Source organism: Thunnus maccoyii, chromosome 20 (genome assembly GCF_910596095.1).
Source record: "Thunnus maccoyii chromosome 20, fThuMac1.1, whole genome shotgun sequence".
Taxonomy (NCBI): domain Eukaryota; kingdom Metazoa; phylum Chordata; class Actinopteri; order Scombriformes; family Scombridae; genus Thunnus; species Thunnus maccoyii.
Window position 1 is genome coordinate 17,249,775 of NC_056552.1, and position 11,842 is coordinate 17,261,616.

The window sequence follows — 11,842 nt, forward strand, 5'->3', positions numbered from 1 at the left end:
TGTACAGTAAAGGTAATCTGACTATCCCAGCATGCATTGGGTGCCAGTCTGTCACATGCAGGGATAACACACAATCATAATCCTGCTATTCTTCATCATTTTCATCTCAGAAGGTAGCCTGTCAAACATACAGTATGTCACACCAATTAATGACACCTTGGCTTAGCTTTGTGAATATTTGGGAGTGTTCATGCTGTTTTTATGCTTTTTAGACCGTGATTACTGGGTCTAAGATGAAGAATATTGGGCTTTTTCTAGTAGTATTTCAAGGAGAGGCCGTGGGTGAGTCATTTTGTTCCCCACCTGGATGTCAACAGTGAGAAGCTCCTCCATTTCCTGCAGACCAGCACAGTTGACTCACCTGTAGTCTCTAAGCCTGCACCCTGGTCTGTTCACAACCAGCCTGTCACCCAGTCTTTTGGGCTTGGTTTCATGAGTCTGCAGCCCGCCTGTCCTGCACATGCGCAGAACCACAAAGTAGCACATCAAGTTAGGTAGCATAGAACAGATCAGCCTGGCCCTGGGAGGTCCTCGAAGTGTCCATTACAGTCACAGGCTTTGTGAAAAGAAACCCAGTGCCAGTTCAGGCTCCCGTCCCCACTTTGTTGGTGAGGTTACCGGTGGCTACTCTGCTCCCTAGCGCCACAGAGTCTAGGGAAAAAATGTTTTTTAGGATCACAAAATACATTTTGTCTTGAGAGAAATCAATTTTCTAAACTGGAACAAATAATGTCTCTTAAATAGGTTATCAGCTAGCTTGCCGGAACTAAGCTAAGAAGAGCTAGCATAGCGTGTTTTAGCGAGCCTACTTAGAAAATATTATCACACCAACAAAAGCTCTAGCTAGCTGTTCCTAGCTATTTTACTTTTTGTCCTGACATGTATATAATTTAAATAAATATTAAATATATAAATTGTATATAAATAATAAAAGTGAATGTTTCACATATGTATCTCAGTTGTGTTGTTTTATTTCTATTATATGGTTATTTAAAGATGCTCATTAAAATGTATAAATTACTAATACCTGTGCATTGTATTCTCATTGGCATGATGTTTTTATCAAATTGTTTTGAAAGCCCTGTCTAATTTTTAAAGCGAGGCAAAAAAAATGCTTCATACTTTTCAATTGTGTTGTATTTTCATTATATAGTTATTTGAAGACATTAAAATGTTGAAATGACTAATCTTTATTTTTTCTCTTATTTATTGAAATATGAGGTGTCCCATTGTTCCAGTAGTGTCTGTAAAAGTATGTCTATTGTGTTTGAGATGGAGTCATTCTGAGGCTTAGTTTTTCTCCTGTATATTGTAGTAAGAGGTTAATGTTTATAGAATAAGTTGGGATGATTCAGTAAATTGTTCCTGAATGCAAATTTTCAGAAAGTGTCCAATTTTATCAATAGTCACTACTTATCGATAGTTTTAACGAACTATAGCAGACTATAAATCTGTAACGAGGAGTCGCTTGTTTGTTAATTTACTCAACATCAGAAAACACTGACCAGCAGTGGAGAAGTCGGTGCATTCAGTGTTGTGCGGACGAGCTGGTGGTTCAGTCTGTCAGTCACAGCAAGGCTCAGGACGCATCTACTCACCGCATCTCTGAGAGAAGCTGTCTCCTCGCTCAAGGACCACTTATCTGTAAGTAGCAGCTTTATATTCTTTATTTTCAGATGTAGCCTATACTGCAACTATTTTATGCAGAAGATGTCTGAAGAATAGTTTGTCCCAAAACGCCGTATCAACATTTTGTAAGTTAAGGGGGCAAAAAAGTAATTAAGCAATGGATGCTTCCACCTTCGTGCCTGCACATAAGTATCATTTTTACTTGTGTAAGCCATTGCGACAATGTTTTTCCACCAGCGTTATCTTTTTTTTTTTTTTTTTTTATCTATTTTCAACTGAAATTATCGTGATTGTGGGATTAAGATCGCCGAGTAAATCTTACAATTTATCAATATGGATTAGAATCTATATACAATATATTTTAAAAGGTCAATCCAGTTTATGTTTGTACATAAATTAAAAGGGAACTCCTTTTTCAAGTGCTGAAAACTGCAAAACTGCATGCACAATTAGTTAGAAGCATCATAAGTTGTTTATGTGATTAGTTCATAATGTTGCAGCTATCAGAAAGACTTGCTGTACATGTTTTCTCGTGCTTCAGATATGGTTGCTATAGATACACAGCCAGGATGCTTGTTTTTCTCTACAGTGTTGTTTGCTTTTTTTCTTTGTGACTTCATGACTTAGTCACTGCATTATATGAACTGTATTGGACTTTCAAGTGCCACTTTGCAGTTAAAAAAATCCTGCCAGGTGTAAGGCAGGCAACCAATTTGAAGTTTGTTCCTTACAATTTCATTCAGCCCTTGTGTGGAGCCCCGATGAGCCCAAATGACCAATGTGGTCTGCATTGCACTGACTCACAACAAATTGAGAGGCAAATAGACGTATAACAGCTGTGAATCACATTACAGCTGCCATTTCAGTAAACATTGGTGGTCACACCTGAAAATCGGAGCCCCTCAGGTTTACATGTAAGACCATTCACAGCTTGTTGAGGTCTGATTGGACAACAAAGATTCAATCTATTTTGCTATTAGACCAGCTCATACTAGTGATCTTAACCCTGGATTTGTAGGGATAACTCCAAGTAGATGAGAATAAACCTGATCTGAGTGGAGTTCAATAAGCCCTGAGCTAAAGAATGAGGATACTCAACACTTGAAATTTTAGGTGTGAAATGCCTGTTAGCCACAGAGCGTGGAAAACAAGGTTAGGTAAGTGCCAAGTGGTTTCATGTTGACACACTCCTGGCTTTCACTAATGACATATTGATTTTTTTGACTAGACTAAGTGATGTTTACAATTCCTGCCATCATGTCTAACACCGTGGGGGAAGATCCACATTTGGGGGGGGTTTCAGGACCTATAAGAAACCAAACCCATTGTGGTCTCATTCCTTTAGCTGCCACAGGCAATGATTGTCAAATGCCACCTACCAGGACAGAGAAATCAAATCAGTGTTTTAGCAGTCTGTTGACACAGTGGCAGGCTGCACTGAGCCTGAGGTGGGACCCCCACAGATGGCAGCAGTAACATCGGGCCCTCTGAGTCTGCTTTGCTAATAATCCAGCTCCACTATAGCTGGGCCTGGAGGATGTTACATAGCACCTCTATAGGACACACTTTCTTTGCTAAAATATTTGTCAACACAATATCACATCTTTGACAAGTGTGACAAATGTGAAAATCCCATGTGTCCAAGTCCCATGAGTCATTTGCACCGCCTTGTGGTCAAAGACTAGTTTGACTGACAGAAAATTTAAACAAAAACAAGAATTATCCTTTTTAGTGAGATTATGATAATCTCCTCCAACAGTAAAGAGAAATAATTATAATTTGTATGTTTTTGAGACATGTAATGTGCTTAACTCTGTTCTGTAAGTGTATTTAAATTTGAGACTGAAGTTTTACTTCAGCTGGTGTCACAGAGTTTTGCAGTGTACCGTTATCTGGCCCATACAGACAGCTGCCGCAGGAGGGATTACATCACGAGGACACACCGCAGTAAAATGAAAGCCCATTGTAGAAGTGACCCTTGCTGTTACACACAGGGTTCTGTCATTTCTTCTATGGTCCAATTCAATGAGGAATATTATATTTTCTTCTGTAGATGAATACCCTCTCCTAATTATTGGCCTCAGAATCTCACATTGCTCATAATCTAAGTGGATGCTAGGCTAAAAGGAACTGGCAAGACCCCCACCAGAACACAATCACTAATGCTTAATACAGAGAGCCATTAAGTTGACTGACTGCATTCTGTAGGTGACAAATGTTCATCCAGGGTGGTATAATACAGTAAATTACAGTACAGTACAGTACTAGCTCATTTACTACCACGGTAGCAAACCAAAGTCCCCACAGTCAGAAATGTTCAAATCCCCTGCATAAATACTTCAAATAAAAAAAGAAATATAAGCTCGTTCTCAGGTTTTTCAAGCTATGCGCTATTAGAGGACTTCCATGAAAGCCAGTAATGTGGCCCTGGTGACTCAATTTAACAAAATGTGATACCTGAAGAAAATGCATCATTTTCTCTTGAAAAGTCTCTTCTCATGATGGATCTGCAAGAAGTAGTATTCATAATCTACAATAGTTGAAGCTTTTATTGGTCCAAGGGCTCCGTCATTTTGAAATTCTTGGAACAGCCAATGCTTTTGCAGTTGCATGGACAATAAAGATCAATTGACGCATGAATATGCACTCCAAAAATGTCTTCAAACTACTAATTTGGCCTCCACTTACAGTGCTGAACTCAACACTCTTTCAGCAGTCTAAACTATTCTTTTTCCTTCCTCCTCTCAGACTTTTTGGTGAGGAAGAACAAATCTGCAGTGATGCACAGGACACAAGACATTATGGCTTTGATCTGTCTGCTGTTTCTTGAACTGCCAATGGTTAGTTTTGGTAATGTTAATCATTTTTTGAGTAAAAGGTTTGACAGTGAATGATGACTTTTAAGTTGACTGCAAAACTTCTTATCTTCAGATCCCACAAAACTTTAATGAATATTAGACATGAGTGGAGGGAAGTTTTGGATGTGGGAATGAAGATGCCGTTTCTAATGTATTTTTTGAAATATCTTTACAGTTTGAGATGGCCAGTGGGAAAGTCTTAGAAGAGACTTATCGGAAGTGGGTCCAGTATAAAGAAGACTGTATCAAAATGATTGGAAATGAGCCGCTCCCTCAAGGTATGGAGAAATTTCATGCATCTAGTACTGAGTCATCATGCAAAAGGGAATATGGCAAGAGGGGGGAAATGGGAGGATACAGAATAAGGAAAATGTCAAATTATGCCATTTAAAAATGATGATCATATATAGCTTTTATATTGAGGATATCCTTTCATTTTCTCATTGTTTGCCTTTCTAGCGAGCGTGTTCTGTAACAGATCATTTGACAGATACGCCTGCTGGCCAGATACTCCTGCCGGCTCTATGGTCAACATCTCCTGTCCTTTCTACCTACCCTGGTATTACAAAGGTAGATAATGAGTCTAACCTTTACAGAACAACACACTGAAACACAAATGTTCTTGTCAGTTTCTCCTCCTTCCATTTAAGTATGTTTTTGATGGGTGGTGGTTGGGCGGTTGTGAGGGGAGCAAGATATCTCAATGAATACTGGCACACTGGAAATTTGTTGTGAAATCAGTCCTTTGGTTTTTGTTTTTATCATGAAATTTGCTTAGTACATTCATGCTCCCAAGAGGATGTTTGCTTCTAATGACCCAACAACCTTTCTCTAGCCACACTAAAGTCAACTTTACAATTTAATCACTGGCACCAATAGTGAGAGTCAAGCATACAGTCTGTAATTTTCTTTTTATATTACAAACATTTATGAAGCCTGATCTGTATGTTCCTTTGCCTGATTATGTGTTGTTGTGTCTCTTTTCGTACTGCAACCTGTCCAGGCTATTTACCTGTGTTCTGCCCAAAGCATGCCGTGATTGTTTTTAACACCCCATCACGCTAATTAGGAATGAGGAGTTAATGACTAAAGGACTGAATGTTTCTCATCCAGTGTCCCACGGTGTTGTGCGTCGGCGGTGTGGCACTGATGGTTTCTGGGTGAGGGACGACAGCGGGCAGGTGTGGAGGGACATGACACAGTGTGAAGAGGAAGAAGAGGTCACATCTCAGGAGGTCAGTAACCAAAATGTCTCCAGCTCGGTTGTTAATTTGTTGCAGCCAGAAGCACTCTTCATTACTCAATATTTATATTAGGTGTATTGCCTACTGATGATGATGGTTTGTTTAGTGTATCAGAAACTGTTCACTGCAGTGGTGAAACTGAGGGCTTTTTTTCCAAACACATCACTATGTAAACATCTAATGGAAAAGAACAAACTGAAGTAATTGATATGTTCTCATATTAGTTTGAATGCAAATTAGCAACATATATCAACTATAAAAGAGGGGTAAATCAACTTTTTGATATGCACATTTTTAAAGCTGCAGACAACTATAAGAGCTCTTAACAGGACAAACCTTTTATCCCCAAACCACAAGTGTAAAAAAGCAACAAATACTATTAATTGTCATTCAATCTAATGTGAGCCACCTTTGTGTGCCTTGTATGAATTTGACTGCTGGATCAGCTGTAATCTAGATAGAAATGGACTCACAAACTGTGTGTGTGGTATGTGTTTGTGTTCAGCTCAGCCTATTAATGAACACTGAACTCATCCTGAGGTCTAATCAATCAAAACAGACCTCTTTTCACAGCAGACAATTTGAATCCCATTAATTTTTTCCCAAATTCATGACCCTGGTATTCAGTATGGTAGAGTGCATGATGGTTCACCAATGTAGTTTCCTTGGACACTTTAATGGAACTGAGCCATTGTTAATGTTATTAGTTCCACCTGTGCTTTTCCTGCTATGACAAGTCAAAATGTCTGCTATAAAAATGATTTCTGAGGCAGTCTGTCAAGAGTTACAGTAATCTAGCTGGCAGCAAACAAACACATGAATGAGTGTCTACGCAACCTGACAAGAGAGAAACTATCTAAGATTTCCAGTATCTTGTGCAAAATGCAATCCTGTATATTCCATCAGTTGGCTTTATCAGCATTTAATATCAGAAAATTGTGTGTGAGTTAACAGAAGAGAGATCTGATGGGTTTACGACTTCCAGCTCTCACTGCTCTTATCTCTTTCTGTCATTACAAATTTTTCAGACAAGAATCAGATTCTCCATTCAAGCATGAAACTCAGACTTCCTAATGTTGGTATATTTTGGGGTGCATTTTACATGTAACAACACTACTTGAATTATCTAGAAAGAATGCTTTGCATATATTACATCCCTGTCGGTTTTGATGCTTCAGCTCTTGTTCTGTCTTCACCATCAATATCTGAGGTTATATGAGATCTGACTTCTTGAAAGTGATTGGTGCGGATTAATATTATTTTTCTTTTCAGCTGTGGTTCAAACAATTGATGGTGAGCTTCAGGATGTTGTACACTGTTGGCTATTCCTTGTCCCTCTTCATGCTCATAATGGCTGTCATCATTCTTCTGAGCTTTAGGTAAGCTGTCTAACAGATGTGCAATCATTTCTGTTGTATTATTAGTGACCTGTGTGCTCAACGTACCTCATGACACTCCTCAGTAGATGATAGTAAGGACCACAAGCACAACCACCAAGAGTCTTCTTGACTTCTGCCTCTTATTTGACAAAGGCTGTAAGACACTGCAGCATTATCCTTTATACAAATCAGATACCCTGCAATTGTCAAGATCCTCTGCATTCATAACAATCAGCTACAGAAGATTGTATTACGCAAGCAAAGATGGAACAAACAGATCTTAATTTTGCTGTTGTATGGGGCAAATTTTGCTACTTTTAATACAACATATAACAGAAAAGTGAAGTGATTAACAGGGTTGTAAACAAAGACATAATATGTTTAAAAAAAAAAAGAAAAAGAAAGGAAAGAGAGAGAGAGAAATAAAACAACTACCACAACAAAATCAAGAACAAAGATGCTTGATAAGAATACATTTTTAAAGAAAGCCCTCAAAAGACAAATATTATATTTGTATGTCCCCTGACAGAAAACTGCATTGCACAAGGAACTACATTCACGCTAACCTCTTCCTGTCCTTCATCCTGCGAGCTGTGTCCGTCATCGTTAAAGACACCATGCTAGAACGCCACTGGGGAAAGGAAATCATGAAACAGACCGATGTGAGTGACATGCTCAGCCACCAGGTGGGTCTAAAAAATCCTGTTGTTCCTGTTGTTTATTGTAGATAAACCACTAAAAATTCTTAGTGGATATACCCTAGATGAACACATTCAGATACTTTTATGAGGCAAGTTTGAACATGTTGTAATATGTGTGTCTTCCTGTCCATCTCTTCAGGCTGCTCTTGGCTGCAGGGTAGCACAGGTGATGATGCAGTACTGTGTTCTGGCCAATCACTACTGGTTCTTTGGAGAAGCTATTTATTTGTACTCTGTGCTTATTGCCTCAGTTTTCATCGACAACAACAAAAACTTGCCTTACATCTGTCTTGGCTGGGGTAAGTTCCATCTCTTTGTCTCCTCATTAACATACACCTAAGGATATTTTTTGGGACTTTGGGACTCTGCAGCAAAGGCAGACCAAAGAGCACTTCACCACAGAGAAACACAACAGCTGACATATGGAAAGCAGGCTCACTGCAACGGTAGAAACTGCAACGGTTTCATGCTCCTAGCCGACTGTAAGGGACCGGGCTGGCAGACAAAGGAGACTCAGGTGATTTTAAAAAAGAGGGTTTTTATTTTACCCAAAAAAATGCAAAAAAGGTACAAATGACAAAATATGTAAATAAAGTTCAGGGCCCATAAAAGAGGTCAAATAAACAGAACTCAACTAAAGTGAACTTAACCCTACTAGCAGACCATTCAAAATGAACACATAGGGGAACATGTATATTACATGGACAAACAAACAATATGACTAAACTTGAAATAAACAGTTCCTCCCTATGAGGTGGCAGGACTTGGTATGACCCAATTGGCCACTTTGTGTATTTAATCATTCCATGTCCTGGTGCACATCTTTTGCCCAGGCCTGGCCAGATGTCCTCCAGGAGCAGCACCCTAAAACTGGTAACTCAAAAAATGAAAATTAGAACAACTTAAACTAATGACTGTACAAAAGTTAACCAAATGTGCGCGCTACAAATAGAAACTAATGTACTGCCAAACTGTAAAATAAAATGAGTGTGATGTATGAAACAAAATCCAGTGTGTTGTTATTTGTTTGTATGCAATATGAAATGTAATTAGAATGAGATAACTGAGGAAAAAATGAACTACAAATGTAAAAGAAACCAAAGTGTGAGTGCCAGCTGGGATACACACTTCAATGCAGCTGTGTGGCTACAAGTGCGGCCATCACACCGACCTTGCAGTTTTTGGCTTATTTTTAGCTGCTACTGTCTGGCAAGAGGTATCACAGCCTCAAGGCCTTGACCAGCAGGCTCCAGGACAGCATTTTCCACCAGGCCACCAGGCTTATGAACAATGTACATGTTTTGCAGCCTGCCTGTTGTCACACACACATACATAAATACACCTACTGTATATGTACATACACATATAATATATACATATAGATATTTATTCATATATTAGAGGTAGGACACATGCACATTGCACTTTACATACATACGCTCATAGTTTTTGCTCTTCTTGTTGTTTACACTCTTATCTATTACTATTGCTTTTTTCCTTACTGCATTGTTGAGGAGCTTAAACCTGAGATTTTTACTCTCTCATATTTGTGTAATGAGATGTAACAATAACCTCGAAACCTTGAATTCATGTTGGATCAGGCTTATGTGACAGCAGAGCATGTGTCATGACAGTGGTGTAGCTTTTATAGAGGGATGCCATAGAAACATTTACACAGCATCCACTTGTCTTTGTTACTGTCTTTGTCCTAGGAACCCCACTTCTATTTGTGGTTCCCTGGGTAGTGATGAAGCTATTGAACGAAAACAACGAGTAAGTGTGTGTGTGCATGTGCATGTAGTGTCCCCATTATCCTTTAATATTTCATGTGTAGACCTCTGCCCCCACTGATCCACAATAGACAGTATTGGAGTAATAACATCTGATTTTCTTCCCAGGTGTTGGGCCGTCAATGAGAACATGAACTACTGGTGGATCATTCGTTTCCCAATTCTTTTTGCTTCACTAGTAAGGATAACTTAATTAATTAAACTAACTTTTGACCCGTTTGTATAATATATAGAATAATCAATCATTTTTGCACAAGATGCAGCAATTTTGATTCTCTGATCAACAGATCAACTTTCTAATTTTCATGAAGATCGTGAAGGTTATTCTTTCCAAATTGCGAGCCAGCAACCAGAGTGGATACCCTGATTACAAACTTCGGCAAGTTGTCTCAGCACGTTTTTAAAGATGATAAAAATTGATTTGTTCAACTCCTGTCTCTAATGCTTTAAACCATGGCAACAAGTCTGGCCTCCCCAGAAAAGAAAGAGAAACAAAGATGTAGCCAGAAAAATTTATGATGACAAAATAAAAAACAATGTGTATGGTTTTGTGATAAATTGCTCTGCTGTTTGATTTGTCCCACTAGGCTTGCCAAAGCAACCCTTACTCTCATTCCTCTATTTGGGATTCATGAGGTCATATTCATCTTTGCTACAGATGAGCAGACTACAGGTGTTCTGCGCTACATTAAAGTCTTCTTCACCCTTTTTCTCAATTCATTTCAGGTAAGTTCAATTGGATCAGAGAGTGACTGCTTACTACTGCTGACACTGTCTAGACATTACAATCTAATGTATTGCTGTATAGCAAAAACAGTGCACATTGCTTAAAATAAACAGGACTTTTCTTAAAATCTGGCCTCTCTGCAGGGCTTTCTGGTGGCTGTTCTCTACTGCTATGCCAATAAAGAGGTTTGTTATTTCATCTAATATTCTCATTTTATTTTTGCCCCTCTTAGAAGGTAGTCAACCATATGCACCAGTTACAGTGTCTGAGACAACACATACATGAAACCTGCATGAATGTTAAAGTTTAAAATGTGTCCTAAAGCTTTTTACTGCATAGTAAATAATCCTGATAACAAGATCATCTATATTCCTCTTCCTAAGAAGCTCATTTAGGGAGGGGACTTGCAGCAGGACAAAATATAAAGACATGAATTTCAGAATTTATCGTTTTAGTCATCCATTTTTGTCTCAGGGGGTCTGAGTTGCCAAATCTGAATTTGCCGTTGATGTTTTTGATGAGTTTTAAAGAGTGACTAATTGATCAGATCAATACAATATTAAACGACTTTTCAGTTTTCATTCAATTTTGAATCGTCACACTGGAAAATGTCACAAAATGGCAAATTAACTCTGAAATGGCTCACCTCCTCTCTGGGTACAGGTTAGGACAGAGCTGAAGAGGAAGTTGCGCAGCTGGAGGATAGAGGCAGAGATAGTATGCTGTGGACAGTGACTAACCGTGCTCAACTCTCGGGTAGACACCTTCTCCATCGCCACGGTGCCAGAGCGCAACAGATCCTCTGCCACAACCATGAGGGCAATGCCTGATGGTTCGCCCACTCCTGACAGTTCTCAGATTTTCAGACGTCAGGTTCAACCAACTTCCCCACAACCTGAGGCCTCTTTGCTGCACTGTCCATCCGTGGTCAATAGAGACAACACCCTGCAGTGTGTGGTCCAAGATGAGGCTGGACAAATGTCTGCGGCAATGCAGGTGTCCTTACATCTTCAAGACCCTGTGGAGTTGCTCCCACATGTTGTAAATAGAGATTCAGACTGAGTATTTTTGCATTCATTGTAAATTTTAAGATTCTTTGTGGTTTGTTGTGAATATGTAAAATTGTTATGAAGTGTAGTTATGATGTAAGATGTTAAATTGTGAATATGTGAATACGCTATTGGGATTGTTTAAGACTAAAGACATCTTTAAATAAATAATACAAATGAAGTATAAAAATTAAAATTTTGTTTATATGGAATCTTTTGGTGTGTGGTGGAACCAGTGCATAAGACGTAGGATGGGTCACCAATTAATTGCCAAAAAAATTAGGCTATCATTTGATCTGATAGATGGGTATGAGAGAGAAAACAATGCAGTCAACAGAAACTCAAGAAAGTCTGTAAATTTAAAACTGTGCATCTTATTTACAACATATTGTGGCTGTTGAATTACAGCTCGTTTGCTCTCGTCGTCCCAAAATGCCAGTTTCTTATGCGGTCCTTTTTCTCTAT

The 11,842-nt window shown here is 38.8% G+C and overlaps 1 protein-coding gene across 3 annotated transcripts; it reads left to right on the plus strand.

Annotated features, from left to right (window-relative positions):
* The first annotated feature begins 1,563 nt into the window (after nucleotides 1–1,563).
* On the plus strand, nucleotides 1,564–11,544 carry LOC121887416 (glucagon receptor-like). 3 transcript variants are annotated; one of them, XM_042398172.1, is made up of 14 exons: nucleotides 1,564–1,644; nucleotides 4,378–4,469; nucleotides 4,663–4,765; nucleotides 4,947–5,057; nucleotides 5,601–5,722; nucleotides 7,004–7,110; nucleotides 7,640–7,796; nucleotides 7,951–8,110; nucleotides 9,524–9,584; nucleotides 9,710–9,779; nucleotides 9,889–9,980; nucleotides 10,189–10,327; nucleotides 10,472–10,513; nucleotides 10,992–11,544. In XM_042398172.1, the coding sequence occupies exons 2-14, from the start codon at nucleotides 4,410–4,412 to the stop codon at nucleotides 11,061–11,063; spliced, it is 1,296 nt and encodes a 431-aa protein (XP_042254106.1). In that variant the 5' UTR covers nucleotides 1,564–1,644; nucleotides 4,378–4,409; the 3' UTR covers nucleotides 11,064–11,544. The 3 variants fall into 3 exon arrangements, with proteins under 3 accessions (XP_042254106.1, XP_042254108.1, XP_042254107.1); XM_042398174.1 differs by having other exon boundaries at nucleotides 9,913–9,980; XM_042398173.1 differs by having other exon boundaries at nucleotides 7,640–7,772.
* Nucleotides 11,545–11,842: the final 298 nt, after the last annotated feature.

Excerpts from the sequence above, each read along its gene's own strand:
- LOC121887416 (XM_042398172.1), top strand. The coding sequence starts at position 4,410 with ATGCACAGGACACAAGACATTATGGCTTTGATCTGTCTGCTGTTTCTT. Across the intron at positions 9,981-10,188 it reads TACCCTGATTACAAACTTCG|GCTTGCCAAAGCAACCCTTA; the intron begins GCAAGTTGTCTC and ends TTGTCCCACTAG. Across the intron at positions 10,328-10,471 it reads TTTTTCTCAATTCATTTCAG|GGCTTTCTGGTGGCTGTTCT; the intron begins GTAAGTTCAATT and ends GCCTCTCTGCAG.